General features: G+C 39.5%; 1 protein-coding gene across 4 annotated transcripts in view; it reads left to right on the forward strand.

Annotated features, from left to right (window-relative positions):
* SVOPL (SVOP like) overlaps positions 1-17,595 on the forward strand; it is a 53,226-nt gene extending 35,631 nt beyond the window's left edge. For 2 of the 4 annotated variants that reach the window (XM_033098688.1, XM_033098686.1), the window contains 2 exons: positions 1,427-1,516; positions 12,062-12,356. In XM_033098688.1, coding sequence (XP_032954579.1) covers positions 1,427-1,516; positions 12,062-12,259 — 288 coding nt within the window. In that variant the 3' untranslated portion in view covers positions 12,260-12,356. Of the gene's footprint in view, positions 1-1,426; positions 1,517-12,061; positions 12,357-14,584 lie in introns of those variants that run through there. The other 2 variants (XR_004422155.1, XM_033098687.1) reach the window with 2 other exon arrangements.
* Positions 17,596-23,835: the final 6,240 nt, after the last annotated feature.

A 23,835-nucleotide genomic window follows, 5' to 3' on the forward strand; every position in this document is an offset into this window, starting at 1 on the left:
AAAGCATTAATATTCCTAGAAATAAACAATATCTGAATAGGAAATTTAGTATTTTAACTGCTTTTACCATTCATTGAGCTAGAAAAAACAGTGCTATAAGGACTGATAAAGCTGCATTTATTTCCATTTCAGGAAATGCAGAAGCCGTTCAGATTACAGATATGGCATGTCAAAACCATTAAAGCCACAGAGAAATATTCTCCCCCACATACGGATAAAAATGGGACATTATGACATACTCAACGTATACATACTTGATTTAATTCCATTAACATCTCCTGAAATTGTTTTGTAAATTTATGAACCTAAAAATCAGTGTGCTTCTAAAGTTATATTTGGAATATTCAATTTAACGTACATTTTGGAATGTGTTCATGTAAGAGTCATTTCCAAGTATTTACTTTTTTTCTTCTTGTTAAAGAAAAACCCCAAAGCTGTGTATCCGAAGATGGTCATCGTCTATTATTCCTTCTCCCCAATTGTCAAAATATAAACAAAAGATTGTGTTGCTAGTATATAAAGAACATCACCCTGTATCTGAATCCATTGTTTTTAGGGATAATCAGAAGCCTCATTTTCTAGAAAAAGAAAGCAAGCTTCCCATAAAGGCACTCTACCCCAGACCTCTTAGAAACACAGGATTGTCCCTGAGGCAGGAAGTCATCTTGCTCTTGCATTTGACAGATGGTGGCTAATTAGACGTGGCCAAGGAAAGGGGCTCCGTGCTTTGCGATAGTGAAATGGTACAAATGGTATTATTGGTATTGTGTAGCATCAAGAGAAAATTGTCCAGAGTTTGGAAAAACCACTCTTTCATATCAAGTATTCTCCCTACCATCTTATTAAATGATATTTGCTCACTTATTTACCTCTGCCAGTTCCTATAAGAATTCTGAATTAATTAAGTGCGGATTATTAGGGTTTACTATGAACGCAAGAAAGTTGCAGCAAGAAAGAGTAGATAATGCCATCAGATCCCACATTGAGAAGATGGATAGCATGGTGGAGCATGTGCCCGGCACTCGGGTTAATTCTTCTCATTGCATCTGGATTAAAGGTTCCGTTGACTCATTATTATTTGGAGAGTACTTTGTTTCCTTTCAGCGGAATCACCTTTATACATTTATAGCTCTAGAGCAGAATTCTGTCTGATTCCAGAGCTAATCTTTCTAAAAGTATATTTGGAATATTCAGTTAAACACGTAAGTTGGAATGTGCTCACTTAAAGATAATTTCTACGTGTTTTGGGGGGAATAGTTCTTGTTTAAAAATTCAACGTGGTGTGCCTGAGAAAATGAACATCTTCTATATTCTACATACATAACCTGTATGTATTATACATCTACCAGAGCCTGACCTGGGGAGGGAAGGACAGAGGACAGAGGAGATGCCTGAATTAACTGTTGCTCTGTGCTCCTCCCTCCAGGTCTACCCTACCACGATGCGTGCTTTGGGGTTGGGAACCAGTGGCTCCTTGTGTCGCATTGGTGCAATGGTGGCGCCATTTATATCCCAGGTACAACCCGCGGGTCTCTGCAGGGAGGATGGGTCTAAGGGAGGTGGGAAAGAGGAAACCCAGGTCCCTTCATGTTTAGGGTGTAACCAAAGATTTGTTTACTTAATGAGTTTGCTTGAGGGGCAATCTTCCCATTGTTTGGCGAATTTGGGGCAAAGGCTAAATTAATGCTTCCAGGCTTCCATCCAATTCAATAGCAGGTAGTGCAATGCAAGCAGGGTTTGGATTTTTGGGGGCGTTGTTGGGGGAGGATGCAAAACGAATAGATGACACAAGGAGCTTGAGCCGCTGAATGACAACGGGCTCTAACTTTGACCCTTGACCCTGTCCAGCGATGCAACTGAAAAACTGCACAGAAATGAAGGGAGGTTGAGCCCAGGTACAGGGAAGTGGCCTTGGGCAGGGTCCAGGGCTTGGGCAAATCAGACGCAGGCTTGGATTAAATCTAGGGGTGACCTGGACCCGTGATAGAGGCCTCCTGAGACTTCTAAGGTATGAGAAGTTGACAACTTGTAAAGGGAAAAAGCACTTCCAGTAAAACGATAGCGGGTACAGGGCCCGGAGATGGGACAGAGATTCGTGTATTGCAGGAATAGGAACTTGCTACGGTGAGCAAAATGGAGAGAAATATAGGGGAGAATGTCTCTCACTGGCATATTGACGACTGCATTTTTTTCTTAGGAGTAGTGGGAAATCGGCAGGTGAGTGACATGATCCATTTAGCACTTTTTATAAAAGCACTGTAGTCGCTATGTAGTGAATTGTTGAGGTGGGGTAGGAACAAGGGTGGCCTAAGCTCATAATAAGACTAATTACTAATTTCACACGGTCATGTACTGCGACTCACATGAAATGGGAGATTGCAGAATTCTGGAAAACCCTTTCTCTCATCGTAGAAAGATACAGGAAAAGACTACATAACATTTTTAAATTTCTGCACAGAAAAGAAAAATCTACCCTATATGAAGGATGAAAACCCTAATTGAATTGTCACAGCTGAGCAATGATTTTGTTGTCCTATCAAAATACGTGATCCTCTCTGGAAACCTGGAAACCCAATGCATTGATGCATAAGACTATACACAGAGCTTCACAAGTTCACGGGAATGAAAAACCTACCCATTTCATATGTTCATAAGTGATTTCTAATAAGCAGTAAACTTGTTGAGAAACTGCATTGTCAAAGATAAACAATTCTGGACACAAGTTAAAGTGGTAAGGGCAGATTTTGATCAGTAATAACTAGTGCAATAGGGAAATCATCCATCGATGATTTCCATCGATGGACACTTACGTTGCTTCCATGTCTTGGCTACTGTAAATAATGCTGCTGTGAACATGGGAGTGCAGGTATCTCTTCGAGTTAGTTTTTGGTTCTTTCGGATAAATACCCAGAAGTGGAACTGCTTGGTTCACATGATAGCTCTATTTTTGATTGTGTGAGGAATCTTCATACTGTTTTCCATAGTGGCTGCACCAATTTACATTCCCACCAACAGTGAACAAGGGTTCCCTTTTTTCCATATCCTTGCCAACACTTGTCTCGTCTCTTTGATAACAGCCATCCTGACAGATGTGCGGTGCCATCTCACTGTGGTTTTGATTTGTGTTTCCCTGATGATTAGTGATGTTGAGCACATTTTCATGTGTCTGTTGATCATCTGAATGACTTTTTTGGAAAAATGTCTATTCAGATCTTCTGCCCATTTTTAAATTGGATTGTTTATTAAGTTGCATGAGTTCTTTATATATTTTGGATATTAGCTCCTTATCAGATATGGTTTCCAAATAGGTTCTCCCATTCTGTGGGCTGCCTTTTCATTTTGTTGATGGTTTTCTTTGCTGTGCAGAAGCACAGCCTATGTTTTCTTTTGGGAGTTTTATGGTTTTGGGTCTTATGTTGAAATCTTTAATCCATTTGAGTTGATATTTGTGCATGGTTTAAGATAGTGGTCCAGTTTCATTCTTTTGCATGTGTCCATTCAGCCATTCTGTCTTTTGACTGAAGAAATTTAGTTCTTTTACATTTAAAGTAATTATTGATATATGTAGGTACTTACTGCCATTTTGTTCATTGCTTTCTGGCTTTTTTTGTTTCCTTCTCCTCTTGCTCTCCCTTTGTGATTTGATGATTTTCTGTAGTGGAATGCTTAGATTCACTTCTCTTTATCTTTTGTGTCTCTAATACAGGTTTTTACTTTGTGGTTACCATGAGGCTCACATAAAACATCTTACAGATATATCAGTCTATTTCTAAGTTGGTAACAACTTAAGTTCAAACTCATTATAAACCCCTACATTTTTACTCCCCATGTTTTATATTTTTTGATGTCACAATTTATCTCGTGACAGCTTTTTACCTTGTGTATCCATTAACAAATTGTTGCAGTTATATTTACTGCTTTTGGTGTGGTGCAGAGGGGGAACGCAAAGGCGGCATCTGCCAGCCTCCCTGGTCTCTGGAGAGGATTGTAGTCAGCTCCTATATGTGCGTTTAATTAGAAGCCTGTCCCCTGGCCACAGCTATGAAGATAAGCTAATAGGCCTCTTCCACAGAAAGACTGAGGGTGCATTTCAGTCTGCTTTCTTTGCTGTGCCCTGGCGGGGGTGGGGGGCAGGCAGCAAGGTAAGAATTGTTTTTTGTTTGTTACAGTCCAAGGGGACCCGTGAACGTAAGGCCTGCTGGCCACCAAACCAGGTGATCAAGGCATGTCCCTTGCATGGCGGCCACAAAAACTAGGGCACCTGACGTATATGCACAAGCCCCTTTCCAGAAGACAATTGTGACCTGGAGTGAGTCAGAGGAGAGTGCAAAGATGGCACCCACCGGCCTCTCTCTTTGGGGAGTACTAGATGGGCTCCTAGATGGGTGTTAAAGTAAATGCGTGCCCCTCTGGGTGATGCTCCAAGATAAGCCAATAAGCCTCGTGTACAGAAATACTGGGTGTTTCAATGGGCTGCATGTGTGCTGGGCCCTGGCGGGTGGGATGGGGTAGGGAGCCAGGAGTCCACAGAAGTCCCTTAAGAACTGTTTCTCAGTTTGCTGGCCTCCTGCGTCTATAGACACAAGCCCTGTTGGCTTTCAAAGCTAGTTTTGGGGCTTGTCGCTCAGGTGCAGGCCTTGAAAGTTGGGGTGCCAGTTGTGGGGTTCAAACCCTTAGCTCCTCAGGAAGAAGCTCGGAGGTGTGAGTTCTCTCCTAATTGTGGGCACCAGGAGTGGAGTTTATGACAAGATTGTGTGTCAGGCTCTCCTACAGTGTGGTGTGGGTTGTTTCTTTTGCCGGATGTATAGGAGTCGTTCTGCTAGTTTGGGGGTTTCTTTCAGAGGAAGTTATTATGTATGTAGCTGTAGATTCAGTGTCTGTGGGAGTAGGTGAGCCCAGCATTCACCTGTATCGCCATCTTGATCCAGAACCTTCATATATTTTATAGTTTGCCTTTTGCACACAAAAATATGTTGCCGACATTTTTTTTCATGTCAATAAATATAAAAAACAAGGCCCTTTCATGCTGAAAAATGTCATTGTACATACAAGTATACTCCAAAAGTTAGTTTTCGATTACTTTATCAGTCCCGTCTTGTTGAATGTCTAGACTATTTCAGATATTTTTCTATTATAAACAACAGTGATCAGTATCCATGTGCTTCCATTTTTATCGAGCTCTGCAGTTATCTCCTTAGGATACATTCCTAGTAATTGGACTGGTGGGTGAAGGGCTCTGCTCATTTTCCGTTTTGATGTATTGTGCTAGAATTCCCTGTGGGAAGCCTGTGCCAATGCATCCAAGCCCTGCTGTCTCACACAACTGCCACCTGGTGTTGTTAGTCTTTTTCATGTTGGTCAAAGTCACTGTCTATAAATAATCGCTCTTGTTGTGATAATTAGTGTTGCTTTGATTAGGAATCAAATTGAATACTCTTGTCATGGGGTTTCTTATCTTGTTGAGTTTGGCCATGCAGGTCCTTGCCTGTTTTTCAGTTCAGTCCGTCAAACATTGATCTGTGACAGTGCTTCACCTATACGCTCAGAAAGGATTTTAACTATTTTTCTGACATGTTGTAAATATCCACCACCACCCCATTTTCAATTTGTCTTTCATTCTTATGTTCTCCTTTCCCTGTGTAGACACTTTAAGTTCATAGACACTTATATTTATCATGATTTTTCTTTACAATTCCTGGATTCTATGGTTAGGATTAAAATACACATCTATCTTTTCTTCCAGTCCTCTTGTGGCCTTCTCTTTTGGGAAGAGAGTATAAAGTTCTTATTGAAGTATCACATACATAAGTGTCAAATCCTAAGTGTACAATTTACTCAGTTTTCATGAAGTGAATGTGTCCCGGATTCTGACCCAGAAATCCCTGACATGCCATCGAGGTACTGGAGTGTGAGGTTTCATGCAGGAAATAGCTTTATGACTTCCTAAATGGAAGGCCAGTTGTCCCTGCACAATTTATTGAATAACCTAGATTCTACTCATGGATGCCACATGTCTGCTTATATGCCCACAATTATTTGGTCCATATCTAGCCTCACTATTTGAAGTCCGTTGATCTGTCTGGTTTCATCACTGCCATATTCTTTTCATTAGTTGAATGAAATATACAGCACAATTTCAACACTGGCTGTTACAGCCCTACCTCATTGCTCTTTCCCAGATGTGTTTTAGAGTCATTTAGTTACATTCTGCCTCCCTCGTCTACGCAAATCCTATTAAGATTTTAATTGTTAATTTGTTAAATGTATTGGGTAATGTAGGGAAAATTGGCTTTTTTTAGTTTTGTCTTCCTAAATAGCAAGGTTTGTCTTTCCATTTGTTCAGTGTTCCTTTTAGGTCCCTTGCTGGGATTGTATTGTTTTCTTCAAATAGACCCTGCATGTCTTAAGTTTATTCTTAGGCACTTTATGGCTTTTCATTGTTATTGCGAATACTTTCTTTCATTATAACTTCTAGTCTAACATTCTAACTAGTTATTTGTCTTTAGAAAGACTATTGAGTTTTTGTCTATTGATTTTCAAGCAGCCAGCTTACTGAACTCAATCCAGATGGTTTTTTCATGAGTCTCTTGAGTTTTTTCAGGTTTATAATTGCATCTGTCCTGTGATTTCTTTTTATTTCTCCATGTTGAAACCTTCCAGTTAGCATTTTAATGTACTTAAGATTTCATAGCTTACAAAATGTAAATTCAACCCCATTAACTAGCTCTTACCTCCTTTCCAGTCAAATTCCTTAAAATGGTTCCTTCTCTGCACTGTCATTTCCTTTCCCCTCACTCGCTCCTTCACCACCCCACCCCCAACCTGGCTGCAGCCATCCCTTCTCTACCAAAATGATTCTCGATGACATGTCTGGTGACTTCCACATTTCTGAATCCAAGTGTTGTTTTAATCCCCCAACTCGTGTGACCTCTCCCTAAGGACCGATGGCCACACCCAGGGCACCCATCACCTTGCACTTTTGTAGTTTTCTTCCTACATCTTTGGCTGTTCCTCCTCAATCTGTGTTATATCGTCCTCTATTGTTGAGGTTTCTTATTGCTCAATATTAGACCCTCATCTTTTCGTATTTTATACTCCAGTTATGTGGTTTCACCTACTTTTATGATTTTAATTACCAGCTATATGCTTAGGACTCACAAATTTATTTCTCTAGACTAGGCCTTTCTTCTGAGCTCCAGATTCATACATCTAGTTGCCTCCTCCACATTTCCACTGGAATGTCTCAAAATCATTGTAAAGTCAGCATGTCCAAAATTAAATTCATGCCATTTCTCCCCACTCCTCTTCCCGTTTCCATCAGCGAATGGCATCACCACCCAACCTGGAGTTGTCTCTCTCTTCCCTTATTTCGTCGTCATATTCAATCCTCACAGATGCTCAGTCATACCTCATTTTCCACCACTACAGGACCACTCGGTTGCAAACTACTGTCACCTTGCACCGGTCTCCTCTGATTCTCATTCAACTCCTTTTCCTCACAACACCCATGCAAATCTTTTATTATTCTTGGGCTCATAACCCTTTACCATTGTGTCTTTTCCCTTCCTCATAAAGGCCCAAATCCTCAGCGTGATTTCCGGGGCCCCCATCTCATACTCTTACCTGTCGTTTACTTAGCTAAACAATCTGGTTCCTGTAGTTTATTAAAAACACGAGTTATTTTCTCCGGGTGTTTTCTCACTTGCTGGGACTGGAAACCCTCTCCCCCTTCCTGTGTCATCTCCACCTACACTGAGCAATGATTCGTTCCCTGCTTAGGAAAGCCCTCCCCGTTGCCCAAAACTAAGTTTGGTCCCTCCACTCCCCGCACTGTGAGCTCTTACAGCACATTGAGATTTTCCTCCGTATTGCTTATCAGACTGTAATTGCCTATTTGTCAGGCTATTTAAAATCTGTCTCTTCCGATAGACTTTAGGGCCCATGAGGACAGGGATTTGTGCATATTTTGCTAATTTTTTATTCCTAGCTCCTTCTCCAGTGTCTGACATACAGTAGGTACTCAGAACATTTTGGGAATGGTGTTTCTCAGTCTATTTTTTGCATATAGGGAACAGATGTTTCATATTCATTTTGTATCCAACTGTTTTACTATAATATGGATCAGTTTGGGTCCTCAGAAAAGCAGATGCCAACATGGAATGACACAGGCAAGAGGTTTATTGGGAAATGCCTGGTAGGGTGAAGGGGAGAGGGAGCGGGAGAGGGCAAGGAGAACCTTTAAGACCACGATGCCCTGCGACATGGTGAGGCCGCCACTCAGCCAGTGTTTTCCTCTTTCGGTGAACCAACGTTTTTCGTGCCAGTCTTTATAAATCTTGAATCAATACTCATACATGAGATAGGGGTTGGTTTATGTTTGTGTGTTTTATCTTTGTTAGGTTCTGAAATCACTGTCATCTAGTTTCTTTAAAAAGAAATAAGCTTTTCTTCTTACCCTGGACTGCGTGCCTTAGATTTGAAAGAACAGATCTATGAAAGTGAATCCTGGCACTTTTGATGATGTACTTTAGTCACCATTTTCTAGTTATTTGTTTCTGTTTTATATCTTTGAGTAAAGGTTAGGAAACATTTTTATTGATTAACTAATTCAAATTTATTAGCAAAGAATTGTGGGTAGTATTCTCTATGGTTCTTTTTCATTTCCTCTATTAGTAATTATTTCCTCTTCCACATTCTTAATTCCATGTATTTCTCTAATTTTCACTTTAATTCATAACTAGCTTTACTTTTCTAAAATAAAGTACCTTACATAGCTCTTGGATAAATTTATCAAGTCCGCTTGTTTCTGTTTTCAATTATTCATTTAGGCTTTCGTTTTTATAAATTATTTTACACTGGTTTCTTAGGCTTATTAGCTTTCTTCTTTTTTACTTCTTGAGTCAGAAGTGTAATTTTATTTTTATTAACAAGTTTTAAAAGAATCATTTTTGATTCTTTTCTGAATATAAATAGGCTTGTTGTAAATATTCAAATATAGAAATGTGTAACCAAGAAACGAAAAATTCCCTGTAATTTGACATCAGAGATAGCCACTGTTATCTCTTAATAGTTTGGGGCATTCTTCCAAATGCTTTTCAATGCGTATTTCTCTCTAGGTGTGTCTATGTACCAGTAACATTTGTATACGTGTAGAGATGTGTGTATATATGTGTATTTATTATACATAGATGTACATATGTATGTAGATATATTTACTTCCATGAATATCTGCTTACCTACATCTATCTATGTACCTATATGTTACGGTCACCTGCAGAGACAGATGAACTCCCCCAAGTTTTGAGTTGGATGTCACGATTGGTGACGCATACCCATACCAAGAAGGTATGAAGTTTTCTTAATTACATTGTTTAGGTCTGTGGGAGAGCAGGACAGGCCTCTCACAGATCTGAAATGGCCTAAGAGAGCAAGGACAAAAGACTGGCTGCAGTTTTTGTTGTGGTTGGGGTGAGGGTTCCCACGTTAAGGCAGGGGCTTGTGTCACTTCAGTCTCTTGCTGGCACCAAAGGAAGGAGCACACAGGCTTTCTTATCACTTTGTCCAGCAGTTGGGAGCAGGGGAAGAGGGACAGGTGAGGCTTAACAGCCATCAGCAGTCATTAGATGGAGCCAGACTCCTCTTGACACTGTGCATTTACAGCTGTGAGTATATGTGTTCGTGTGTAAACACACCCATGCACAAGCCCATCCATTCACACATTCACGTATTGCAATTACCTTTTCTCATAAATCTTATGTCAGCCTCTGTGGATCCTCATTCTTTTAAATAGGTGCATGTTTCCATTGCATAGATGTGCCATAATTGGTCATTATCTTATTTCCGTTATTTCTGTCCAGTTTACAATGGGACACAGACCGTGCACACTACACCTGTGTACATGTGCAACTGTGTTAGTCATTCAACAGTCATGCGCTCTGACGTCCCAGATTCTTTTGAAGTTACATGCTAGTAGAGGAGGGGCACGGGGCAGTGTCCTAGTGAACAGGACAGGAGATAGTGACGGGATGGCGGGCTGTACAGGGTGATGAGGGAAGACCTCAAGCAGGGCAGACACGTGCGATGACTGACTGTGGAGTTATGTCTCAGGGAAGATCACAATTTTGTAGACAAAGTCTATTAGATAATTTTTAGAGCAATGGTGTGCATATTTTAAATGATGATAGATCTTGTCAAATTGTTTCTATTTTTAGAAAATGCATACACTCCCCAGTGTAACATGTTAACACATTCTTAACCAAACATCCATTTCTTTCCATCACCAAATGGGACAGTAACTTTTTATTTTATATCTTTTTTGACATGGTGGACAAATTATATTGTCTTAATTTGCAGTTTGTTCATTTACAGTAAGACTGTGCATCTTTCCCTTGCTTATTATCCATTTGTATTTTTTTGGTAAATTGCGTATTTATGTGATTTGCAATTTTTCCACAGGCCATTTACCATTTATTATTCTACAAATATTTTTTTATTGTTTCTGGTTTGCTTTTTCATTATTTTAGGTTGGTGCAAAAGTAACTGAGGTTTAAAAGGTTAAGAATTGCAAAAACCGGAACTACTTTTACACCAACCTAACACTATCCCTTTTTTTTTGGCATACAGAATTTAAAAATTTTATATAGTCAATTTGCCAATTATTTTCATTTAAAGAGTTAGTGTTCTGTGTCACCCACAATGGCCCTCATTACTTCGTTGTTCATCCGTATTTCTAAAACATTGAAAGTTCAAAGGCTTTCAATGTTTCATTTAACTTATGCTTAAGGCCTGAGGTAAAGGAATCCGTTTTAAAAATCAACAAAACTCAACAATTTAGTTGCTTAACTATAGCATGATTTGGTCAGGATTCAGGCTGCCTGGTCTCTCTTGGGTATTTATACCCCTATTCTAAGCCTGGTTTCACAGCCTTCTACACACACACACACTCTTATACAAACTCCTGTTTGGGAAAAACTATTTTATTTTGGGAAATAGAAAATAGCACCTATTACTTGCTACGTCAACTATAAAATAATGAGGCTAACTAACATCATGGGTTCTGTTGCATGACAAGTGGCATTATTTACGGTTCTGGAAGGCGGCAGACTTTATACAAAAAGGATAGGCTCTCAACATGTGTATTTCAGGGCAGCCTAAGTGGCGGGAAAAGCACTATGCTGTGTATCAGGGGTCTGTACATACCTTTGGAACAAGGAGTCACGCAGCTCTGACTCCAGGCTCATCTGTAAAGGGAGGAGGTTGGACTAGATCAGATGGTTCCTAGGCCGCTCCAAATTGCAATATTCTGTGACTCTAGAGAGCCTCGCTGTTCCTTGGTTAACCATTTTTGTGAGATTAGTTGACAATCACGAAGTGCTTGGCTTTTTGCTAACTTTGGGCATAGTCCCGGGGAAAGTGATGTGTGAAATGGAGTGCCTGAACCGCCATTATTAGGGCTTGAAGATCCAGGCCAAAGGATGTGGAAGAGTGGCAGAAATCCATTCTGACTGTGGAAAAATGGTCAAGAAACAAAGTTTTGATTTGATTGTCACACATAAGACAATGAACAGACAAGAACGCTATCTTTCCAGAGACCCTACGATTATGTCTCTTCCAAAAAAAAACTTCCTCCTGGTTCGTCTTGTCAGAACTTAAGAGGTAAAATGGATGATGGGCAGACGGGGTGTTGCATGAAACGAGAGGGTTAGAAGTTACGCAAGCTAAAGTGGTGTGAGAGGGGGTGGGGAAACAGGCAGATCTCCCATCTTCCCCACCTCCGGGTTTGCTCTGGACAAGCCCAAGGGCAGGTTTGGTGCAGAGAGAAGTGTCAGCTGGCCAGCGCATAATCCCAGCCCCAGCTCCTGGAGGAATCCCACAGCCTGCCGCCAACAGCTCGGCCCGATTGATAGCTCTTGGATATTAGGGCTGCACAACTTACAGAATGGCTGCAAAGGATCTTCACTTACGTATGTGCTGAAGTGGATCCTTAGTTCCCCTTTGACGTAAGGATCAATTTAGAAGTGATGGGGGCACAGTAAATTAAGTCCTTCTTTGTCACTTGCAGGTTCTTATGAGCGCGTCACTGCTGGGAGCCCTGTGTCTCTTCTCATCTGTCTGTGTCGTATGTGCCATTTCTGCATTTACTCTCCCCATTGAGACCAAAGGACGGGCTCTACAGGTAAGTGATGCAGGATCTCAAGCAGTTCTTCATCACCACCTTCTGAACAAAGGAAACGAACTTGGAGTATGGAAATCCTTTTAAGTAGACCTGATATTCAACCGTGTGCTAACATCTGTTTAGTGTGTTCCAAAAAAAAGCTGGGTATCCCTTTTCCTGCATGTAACTTTGAACAGCACAAAGCAGCCAATCATTCACTTTAAACCTCTGCTTCCTGTAAAAGTTATAGCTTGATCAGGGGCTAGGGTGAATGATAGCTGTAGAGGCCGCAGCATTCTACCCTTCCCACTTTTCTGTCTGGACATGAGCACTGCTGCAGACAGAAAGGTGACCAGGGGAGCAAAACCAGCTGTTTGTGTGGCCCTGAAGTTCCATCTTTACACGCTGGTCCCACTCCCTTTCCCCAGCACATCGGCCACCTGTGCTAAGAGTGGAGGCGAAAGCTCCCTGCGTCACTAGTTGCCACCCAGCAGTAACCAGCAGTAGACACTGACTGCTGGCTGTTTTGCAAAGTACATGAAAAAGGATGCTTCCAGGGGCAAAGCTGGAGAAGCCATGGCCTCTGCCAGCCCTTACCAAGCTATCTGTGGTAGCACTGGTGTTTTGCTGCCTCAAACACAAAGCTTGTTGCTGGTATGCAAGCGTGCAGGGGGAGGGGAGAGCATTGGGGGTTAGGTGTATAGTTTGGTCAGTCTGGACCTGCTGCCCCAAATGAGGCTGGGCAGAATCATGATGCTTCTCCAGCAGAAAGGGATTTGCCCCCTGTCCTAGTAAACCATAAACCCGTTAGTATTTGTGTGGCACAGATGTGTTTTGTTGTCTGTGAGTAGATAGAAGGAAGCCCCTGGTAAGTAAAGGAAAAAACACACCAGTCTCGATGTTTTTCCTAGGTCTAAAATGTGCTAGTTCATTTTTTTAAAAAAACCCTCGCTTATCTTTAATATGCATTTTAATCACAGATTAGATAACCTGTCATGTAATTATGAATTTAGGCTTTGTTTAGATTCCATACTGGGAAAGGTGACCCATTCATTAAATATCTAAAGCCAGAGACTGAATTAGGTGATTCATAGGATTCCTTTTCATCTATATAAAGGGATTAGCCCATCCTTCACACAAGTGAGGAAACAAGGCAAAGGTAAGTACTTCCTGTAAAGGAACATGCTAGTATGCAGTGGAACTGGCATTGAAATCACACTGAATTAAGTGATACTGAATCTTATGCCAATCTTCCATGCTTAGTAAGTAGTCACAATACATATAAAAGGAAACCAGGCTCACCATCTAATGTGCTCTATGGATTTCCAGTTTAAGTGACAATCCACTTAAAAAGAGCCATTCCCTCTTGTTGATTGGGTCCTGGTTTTAGCAGTGTGATGAAATCATTTTACACATCTATTTATAAGCCTTTTAAATCCAGTTGCTTTACCACTTTAACACGTATGTCAATAAATACAACTGTCTGGGCACATAGTCCTTGATGGCTCGGCCACTCGATGGCTGTATGTCTTTGGGCAAATCTTAAAAGGTGGGTAACTCAGTGTTGTGAGCACTTAACATATGAAACTATCTCGTGACTGACGCTTCTAGAAATGTTTAAAATATGCCAAAGAATTTTAACTTCTTTCCAACAACAGCATCCCAATAACCTGACTCGACGAACCGACCTGGTAAATAGTTTAATAGTGGTAATTCTCTTTTAGAATGACTCTAAGAAATACTTTCATTTTATTTCTCAGACTAATGTCAGATAGTTATAAATTGTAGCGTTATTCTAGTTCTGGGAGAATGACGTTGGTATTTTGATACGAATTGCAACAAGTCTGTTAGTCCGGTCATTACTATCCACGGGCACAGTATGTCCTTCCATTTATGTGTGTTTTCTTCAGGGTACAGGTCTTTCACCTCCCTGGTTAAGTTTATTCCTAGGTATCTTACTCTTTTTGATGCAATTGTGAAGGGGAGTATTTTCATTATTAGTGTAGAGGAATGTGATAGATTTCTGTATATTATTGGGTTGGAGCAAAAGTAATTGCGGTTCAACAGGCTAAAATATAATTGCAAAAACCGCACTTTTGTAACAAACTAATGATTTGGTGTCCTGGTACTTTACTGAATTCTCTTATTTTACTAATTTTTGGGAGGATTCTTTAGGGATGAGCCTGGTAAACTAAGACCCAAACTCTTGAAAGAAGCTAGTTATGGGATTTTATTCTGAATGATGTCTGTATTGCACTAGAATAAATGAATCCTACAGCTCCCATTGCTTTGTCAGGTGCACAAAGGTCAATTCCTTACAAGTATATTAAAGAGCCTTCCCTTACTAGTTTCTAGTGACAGACAGCTGAATATGAATTGGGAGATTTTTTAATTAAATGTATTAATCTATTAAATCACTTCTTTTTCCAGCAAGTTAAATGAAAACCTGCAAACCTATGTCTGTCTACTGGAGAAGAAAATGCATTTTATCTTCACAAGGACCTGTGGTACATTTTTAAAAACCTGGTTTTGTTTCTGTATGCTACTTGTTAATTAAGAAACTGATTATTTTTAAAAAGTAAGGCACACAAGGATAAGGTGGGTTAACTGCAGACTGATCTCTTCCCTAAGAGCCAATATTATAGAGGAAACTTTTATAAAATATACTTTAAGATTGGAAATCTTACCTTAAGAAAGGTATGTCTGTGGCAGATGAGTAGGGGGCGGGTGGCTTTTCTTCCCTGACATCAAGTCTGTTAATCTTTAAATGAATAAATAATTCTCAGACAAAACACACGTATACTTGGTATTCTCCCATAAGGTCTACAGCAAAAGTTAGACTGAAATTTATCGCTAAGGCAAGAACTTGGGGTGATTGCATTAAGGCTTTCAAAACAGTCAGTCATCAAATATAAATTAGCACATTTATTTAAGTTGTGGCCTCCACAGTTTATTAATGAAAATTGCTTATTCATAAACCAGTATGCTTAAGTTAGTATGAGTCTCTATCAAAAACATTCATACTAACAGAGAATCACCAAGAAGCTGGGGATAAACTAATTTTTCCTAGATATTCTGTTTCTACTCCAATTTCATTAATTTACAGGGGAATCTTTGATTCTCATGGTGTGATAAAAATAAATGGAGAGTGCAGCACGCTTTCCTACATCTGCCCTTTGTTGGGCAACCGCGGCATGCAGCTCAGGCCCGTGGCACATCGCACTCTGCTAGGTGAGGTACGCTGTGCAAACACCTCAGGCTTTTAGATTTTTATTTCTGTTCAGACTTATTGTGGAGACTTCTGAAAATGCCGACCCCAAGGCTTGGCTCACCTACTTCTCTCGTAATCACAATGATGTGTCCCTGTACTAGCAAACTAAACACTCGAGGCTTTTCAAACTACATATGGTCTGTCACTTTTTTCCTCCACAAGCCTTCAAAAAAGTAAAAACAATCAACCAAGAACAAAAAAACATTCTTAGTCATGAGGCTGTATGAAAGCAGGCCAGAGGTTGCACTTGGTCAACAGGGCATAGTTTTGTTGAAATAAATTTCTAGGCCCAAGATGGAGTCCCTCCTTCCTGGGGTGCCACATCAGCACACCCAAACTTAGCTTTTGTGTCCCTGTAAATGCTCTGCTTGACCAGAAACACAATACAATCAGCCAAACTCCAAGCCGACTCTGGGGTCTCTACTCACTTCCTTATTCTTTATCCTGTAAATGTTTCCTGCCTTCTGCCCCCCTGTTGCATTCTTCTGGACATTTGGGAACACAGACTGCCCGCTTCAGTGTTTAATTAATCATTTTTAACAGTTTTTGGCAACAAGGATGGGATCCGAAGCGGACTGCTAACGGCCTGCGGGGCGGGACGAGACACACAGGCGAGGCATCGCCCTCTGAACCCTTTGAGTTCACTGTTCCTCTCGTCAAAACCGAGGGCCGTGGGTAAGTCACTCTCGGATTTGAGCTCTGCTCCCTTGCATGTAGCTCTCCAATCCACTTTACTTAAAAATATACATTGTTCCCAGAAAGGTTCCAGGACAGTTAATTGGGAGTCTGCAACAAGTGGTAGCTGTTAGGGAACTCATCGAGGTAAGTCCACTACATAAACTAAATTGCTGGGAGACTTGGGGAAATCAACCTAGAGTTTATAAGCTGTTGGTTAAAACAATCTTAAGTGGGCACAGGTCAAGTACTTACAGGACGGTAAAGCGCTCACTACCTAAATCTGAGACTTCCGTACTAGTATAAGTCAGACTGATACTAGGTCACCTGCCAACCTCAGGAAAAATTCCATGGAACAAGGTACACTGTAGAACACCACATAACTCCCAACCCAGCAGCATATTCCCTTAGGTATTTATTTGGCTCCAAGAGATGCAAGGCGTAGCTAAAGAAATGGGATCCTCAAGTTTCAAAGAACAGAGTGTTTCACTTTCTGGCATACCTGCTTATTTTATGTCTCAGAACTGTGCATCTGGGAACTGTAGATATCTACAAAAATGGCAAAATCTTACTAAAACAACCTAAAATTAAAATGGCCATTATGAGGAATGTTCCAATTAGACAAGATCGTTCATTTAAGAAGTGCACTTGAAAGTAAAGAGTCCCAAATCAACCACCAGAATGGAATACCTATTGTAACTGGTATGCAGAAGCCCACCAAATGCGTCAAAATTCCAAAATAGCTTCATTGAAAACGCTACTGAAAAATTAACGACACCGGGAGTACCACAAACAAGACCATAAGACTGACGTGACTCCTGCTCCCCTCTGTCGTCCTTTACCTGCATACTCATAAGCCTACTAATGCTCGATCTGAGCTGTCTGTCCACTCTGAAGAGACCACAAGACCGTCTACAAGTCCAGGAAGTTACAGCTGTACAGCTCCAAAGCTAGAAACCGGTGTCTCATTTGGAATCAACTGGGACTCTGGAGAATGTCTTGAAGGTTCTGTCACATCCTTCCACAACAACTTCAACACCCCCTATCTCAAAGGAGGGCCATTTCTAGTGACGCCCTTAAACAGCCAAGGAGAAACTAAATGGAAAACCTTGCCAAATTCTGGTAGAAACCAGAGCTATACCCTCTAAACTCACTCTGGAGCCTGTAGATGGGTGCCTGGGAAAATGAGCAGAAGCTGGTGAAGAGTGAGACTTCATACCAAAGTCAGCTCCCCTTGATCACTATAGTGCCTGGTCAAGAGACGAAACATCATTCAAACAACTACATAACTTTCTGTATTTGCTTCAAAGTCACTTTGGTTAAACAGATATTTTGAAAAAATTCCCCCAAATGATTCTAAAGTAAGTCTTTTTGACCTTGAACTAATTTGAAGTGTTCCAGGGATCCTCTGGACAAATCCTAAAATGTTATGTTGTCTCTCCTTATGCAGTTGACCCCTGAACAACGCAGGAGGGTTAGGGGTACCGATACCCCCATGCAGTCGAAAAATCCATATATAACTTTTGACTCCTCAAAAACTTAACTGCTAATAGTCTACTGTTGACTGGAAGCTTTACCAGTAACAGTAGATTAACACATATTTTGTGTTATGTAGAGGGTGCCAAAATATGTATACACATTTTAAGAAAGGAAAAAACTATTAAAATTGTAACAATATATACTGATAACAAGTCATGTGTATATATATACATTTTTGGCATCCCCGGTATATTGTATTCTTATAAAGTAAGCTAAAGGAAATGTTTATAAAATCATAAGGAAGAGAAAAACACAGAGTATTTATTGAAAAAAATCCATTAGTGGACCTGTGCAGTTCAAACCCATGTTGTCCGAGAGTCAAATGTAAAAAGAGAAATGTTAAACCCATTAGGCTTATTTGATTTAAATTATATAGGAAGCATAGTCAAATAACTGATATTTAACCTTCCTATATTTGTAGGGGTGTATCTTATTAAGGGTTCCAGAAGTTGTATAAAATTCCTAAAAATCTGGTATAGCCTGGTATAGTATCAGTCATGTAACATTTTCAGACAACTGGAATTGTCTCAGAAATAACCACATATCCTTGTCAATTCCACTATAATGCACTCACGAGACCTTTAACTATGGGTATTAAGTCTCTGATGCAGATGTCTTGCCTACACCTGGAGGGTTAGACAACCCTACACGAATCATAACTGAAAATCCCAAGCCTTCAAGGTGGAAGAGTTGGTAATGCTGTACTTGCTTCCTTCCACATCAAAACTACAACTAAATTATAGAACAACCACTGAGAATCACCTGAGGACTATCAGCTGATTTTTCAACAGAAACTTCGCAGGCCAGAAGAGAGTAGCACAAAATATTCAAAGTGATAAAAAGCAAAGACCTACAATCAAGATCATTCTACCCAGCAAGGCTATCATTTAAAACCGAAAGCAGATTAAGAGTTTCCCAGACAAGAAAAAGCTAAAAGAGTTCATCACCACTAAACCAGTATAAGAAATGTTAAAGGGACTTAAAGTAGAAAAGATTGCAAGAAAGAAAAAAAATTCTCACTGACAAAGGCAATAAATTAAGGGATACATAAAACACACAAAAGAAATAAAAAATAATGACAAGAACATAAAAGTGGAGGGGATGAGTAAAAATTGTAGTGATTTTGGAATGTGTCCCAAGTTGAGACCATTAACTTAAAATAGACTGCTATAAATACACGTTGGTGTATGTGAAGCACATGGGCACCACACACCAACAGTGGGGATCAGCACTTCTGCACAGGAAGCTTTGGGAGATGTTGTTCACTGTAGTCTGCCTGAAATTGGGACAAAACTCAACAAACAAGATGCTTTGGTGCTTTGGAAAGTGAGAGCTGCTAGTGAACTCTATTCTCTATCGGGAGAACTAAAATTAACGAAGCTCTTGCAGAAAATCCAAGACTTGTCAACAAATCTTGTTATGAAGATGAACTAATGAGTGAAGCAACATATGAGAAATACATAAAATCTATTAAGGACTGAAAATGCCCCCCCCCCCGCCCCAAACAAAGTTGTATGAAACAACTTAATCTAACATAGTTGTCTTAAATTAGTGGTGGTTAGAAGATTTAAAATAGCATCTTTTAGCAATACCAATGGAAAAAACCTACTTGCAACAAGGCTACTGGAAGAAAATACCCCTTAACTTTCTAATGATTTCAGATAAACACAATATGCATCTTTTCTACAACATTCTCTAGTTTTTAGGCTAGGCTACAGTTACAATATTCCGAATTCCGGAAATTTTACCACAATCCTGTGGTAAAAACTAGTTACGAAAATTATGTAATTTAAGGATAGCATTGTTATCTTAAATCTTATGTAATGTTCTGACTTGTTTGCATCTGTCTCTGGGTCAAAATATTTAATGATCTTTCCACTGGAAATAACTGGTAGTGGAGAAAAGTTTTTGTTACTTGTACAGTGTCAGATGACGAATACATCTTAATTTTGCAATATGCTGTGTTTGATGGTGTTATTTTGATACAGTGAAACAACAGCCTTACAGGAAAATAAACAGTTTAATAATGAAACATTCAACTTCTTCATGGTAAATAAAAAGGATAGTACAGGCATGAAAAGAGACACACAGATCAATGGAACAGAATTGAGAGGACAGAAATAAACCCACTCCTATATTGTTTATTACCAGAAAGGAGACAGTAATATACAATGGGATAAAGACACTCTCTTCAATAAACAGTGCTAGGAAAACTGGACCACTCTCTTACACTATATACAAGAAATAAACTCAAAATGGATTCAATACTTAAATATAAGACCTGAAAACATAAAACTCCTAGAAGAAAACATAGGCCATAAACTTTCTGACATCACTCTATTAGTAATGCTTTTTGGATATATATCTCCTCGGGCAAGGGAAACAAAAGGAAAAATAAAAATATGGGACTACATCAAATTAAAAAATTTTTGCATCAACAAAACTAAAAGATGACTACTGAATGAGACAAGATAAGGAATTGATATCCAACACATATATAGAACTTATACAACTTAACACCAAAAAAACAATCCAAATGAAAAAATAGAGAGGACCTGAACAGACATTTCTCCAAAGAAGACATATAGATGGCCGACAGACATATGAAAAGATGCTCAATGTCACTAATCATCACACAAATGCAAACTGAAACCACAGTGAGATACCACCTCACACCTGTCAGTATGGCTGTCATCAATAAATCAACAAACAACAAGTGCTGGCGAGGATGTGGGGAAAAGGGCCTTCTGCACTGTGGGATTGCAAATTGGTGTAGCCACTATGGAAAACAGTATGGAGATTCCTCAAAAATTTAAAAATAGAACCACCTAATGACCCAGCAATTCCCTTTCTGGGTATTTCTCCAAAGAAATCCAAAACACTGATATGAAAAGATATAAGCATCCCTATGTTCATTGCAGCATTATTTACAATAGCCAAGATATGGAAGCAACCTAAGTGTCCATTGATAGACAACTGGATAAAGATGTGGTACATATATACAATGGAGTATTACTCGGCCATAAAAACAATGAAATCTTCCCATTTGCAACAACATGAATGGACCTAGAGGGTATTGTGCTCAGCGAAATGTCAGACTGAGAAAGATAAATACCATATGATCTCACGTATATGTGGAATCAAAAAAACAAACTAAATGAACAAACAAAACAAGTCATAGAAGAAACAGAACAAACTGAGGGCTGCCAGATAGGAAGGGGGTTGGGCAAAAAAGGTGAAGGGATTAAGAAATACAACTTGCCATTTATAGAAACAGTGACGGGGATATAAAGTACAGCACAGGGAATACAGTCAATAATATCGTTAACAACTGTGGCGTCATGGGTGCTAGGCTTATTAGGGGATCACTTAAGGTAGACCAATGTCTAATCACAGTTGTACACCCCAAACTAGTATCATCTCGTGTGTCAACTGTAATTGAAAAGCAAAAAACAAAGAAAACCCCAATATTGACATTAGCAGCAATGTATAATTAAAACCAGAGTCTAGAAATGATTGGAAACCACAGTCCACCAATGACAAACCTGATCATCAAGCACCTTCCCAAATTTCAGGAGCTCTCAATGGCTGTGGGGATGTCCAGGCTTAAGCAACTTTATGATGATGTTGAGCAGTGTCTGGCACCCTGGCTTCCTAGAAGACGTAAATTAGTCCACACAGAACTCTATTAACGTAATGTTAATTGAATGCTAAATTTGAGAAATCCTAGATAAATGCGAGTGTACAGTTCACCTTACTAAGTATTAGTAGAAATCAAAGTCAACAAATTTCAAGTCACTTACCTGTAAGAACTTTGCTGGATTGGTTTCACAGCCTATGGAAAGACTAAGACAACACTGGTTGAGGTACGGAAAACAGTAAAAATATAACTAGAATCTCCATACAAGCATACTTTGTTTTATGTAATAGGATAGAGGTTGAATTTGTCTGAATCTAGTCATTTTACCTGCAGAAGGGAATTTGATTTCTCTCTTTAAAGCATAGTCTATAATGGCAAAAAACAAAACAAAAACTCCTTCTGTAATATGAACTCCAAAACCTTCATTTCAGACTTTTTGTTTGTTCAGCTTTCTTAACCTATACCTTCATTAGTAAAGCCCTAATACAATCAGGTTAGAGGACAGCGTCAATGTCAAAGTGTGGTACCCAGTGGCCCACTGAGCTTGTGGTTCCTGCCTCTTTGCCATTCCTCCGCTTTCCTTTTGGGGAAATGTCACTTCTCAGGTCAGTACATTCTCATTCCAAGTGCCAAAAGTGCTTAACTCTGGTTGACGCCCAATCAAAACTGGGCATCAATCATTTGCCCTGGAAAGATTCCTCACTGAATTCTCTGGCTCACTTTGGTTAAAGGCATTAGAGAACGTGGGCAAAGAATTCACATTCATAAGTATCCTGATATGTGGCATAGGACGTTGTGAATGACAGGGGTGATACAGTAGACCCAACAGGCTTAGGGGCGACTTGGCAGGCCTGGAAAGTCCAATGACTGAAAGGACAAAGAACAGTCTGATCATAAATTCCTAACTGGGCAGGTTAAGTCACGTTCCAGGCCCACAGCCTCCTCAGCAAAGGTCAATCTTGACCCTAAGTGAGCCCTGTCCGCTGTTCTCATGTATCTAGGATCACGTACCTTTGACACGTCAGGGTAATCTTTTCCAGACCCCTCGAAGGCCCAATGGCTGGCACCAGATCACGATGAAACTCTTGTTGTTCCCTGCATACCATCTCCATGTGTTGTGCTGTAGATGTTATTAACAATCCTGTACCCGTCCATGTGTAGGAAGCATGTAGATTTCCATTTTCCTTTTTATCCAATCTTAGGGATTTCCCCATTTTGCATCCTTAATCTACTACCAATGGATTTAATGCACCTTATGTTTTCTTCTTTGACTCTAAATGTATAAAATAAGCTGTAAAACTGTCATTCTCCAGAGCATTTTCTCAATCTGAAGAGATCTTTTGGGTCATGTCTTCAAATCTTGACTCAAATAAATCCTTATAAAGCTTTCTACAAGTTTGGACATTCTTTCATAAACTTCAAACTAGTCTTTCTGGCAATACCTCATTTGAAAATGTGGGAAAGACAGAATTTTGCTAAATATTTAACTTGTAACTTCTAGAGAAGGATTGTTTTTAGAACTCAAATTAGAACTTATGTTCTGTTTAAAAACTCATTTAAGAATCAAATAGAAGGCTACTCCCATCCCCATCAAAGTAAGATCTATTAAATATCCAATAGTGAGTTTTTAAAATAGTTGTAATTCTGCAAGGTGAAATTAACATAAGTAAACTTTCAAAGTGACTTGTAAAAGTCCCCACTCTTTGTATAATGCCCTCCACCCCCAACAGGTTTCAGCCACCCCCAACAGGTTTCAGACAAGCAGACTATTTTTTTATGGCATCTTGGGTTCTCCTATTTTAAGGGGTTTGGGTTTTTTTTTGTTTGGCGGGGGGGGGGACCAGAATCAGCAATTGAAGATATTTATCACTCCCTTCCTTCCTGTATGTCAAATTATTTGCTTCTTTTAAGGCTGGTAAAATATGTGTGTTAGAACTCTTAAAATGTTTTTTTCCTATTATTTATGAACTAGTAGCTTATCCCTATATGTATGAATTTTATAGAGGATCACACAAAGATAGTAATGAAGGGGAAGACTCAAACTCGTTAAAATTCTATTGAATGACATACAGTGATTTGTCCATTAAAAATTCCTTACGGTAAAATATTCACAATAAAAATCCATTGAAGCTAATTTTTATTAAAATCAAAGCACCAGTTGGCCCCCTAAAATTAAACAAACAAATAAAGACTACTGTCTCAGATGTCCTTCACAATAAGCAAAACCTTCACGGAGAAAGCAATCTGTGATCTGATTGGCTAGCATTATTTTTACTCAGGAACATGAGCCACCAGCATGTGAATTATGACTTAGTAAATTCACACCGAAATGAAGGAGCAATATGTGTTTGTAAAAAGAGAACTATTAATTTACATGAAGTTATAAAATACTTTCAGAAATATGTACATGGTTATTTAAAAGGAGGGGCTCTATTTCAATAAGAAATTAGATGGTTGAACTCATGATTACGTCCAAGATTTTAATGGCTAATCAGATCACTTGATTTCTCTCTTTCATAACAAATACAAGTAACAGAAAATGAGTACATCTTCTAT

Source organism: Rhinolophus ferrumequinum, chromosome 26 (assembly GCF_004115265.2).
Source record: "Rhinolophus ferrumequinum isolate MPI-CBG mRhiFer1 chromosome 26, mRhiFer1_v1.p, whole genome shotgun sequence".
NCBI lineage: Eukaryota > Metazoa > Chordata > Mammalia > Chiroptera > Rhinolophidae > Rhinolophus > Rhinolophus ferrumequinum.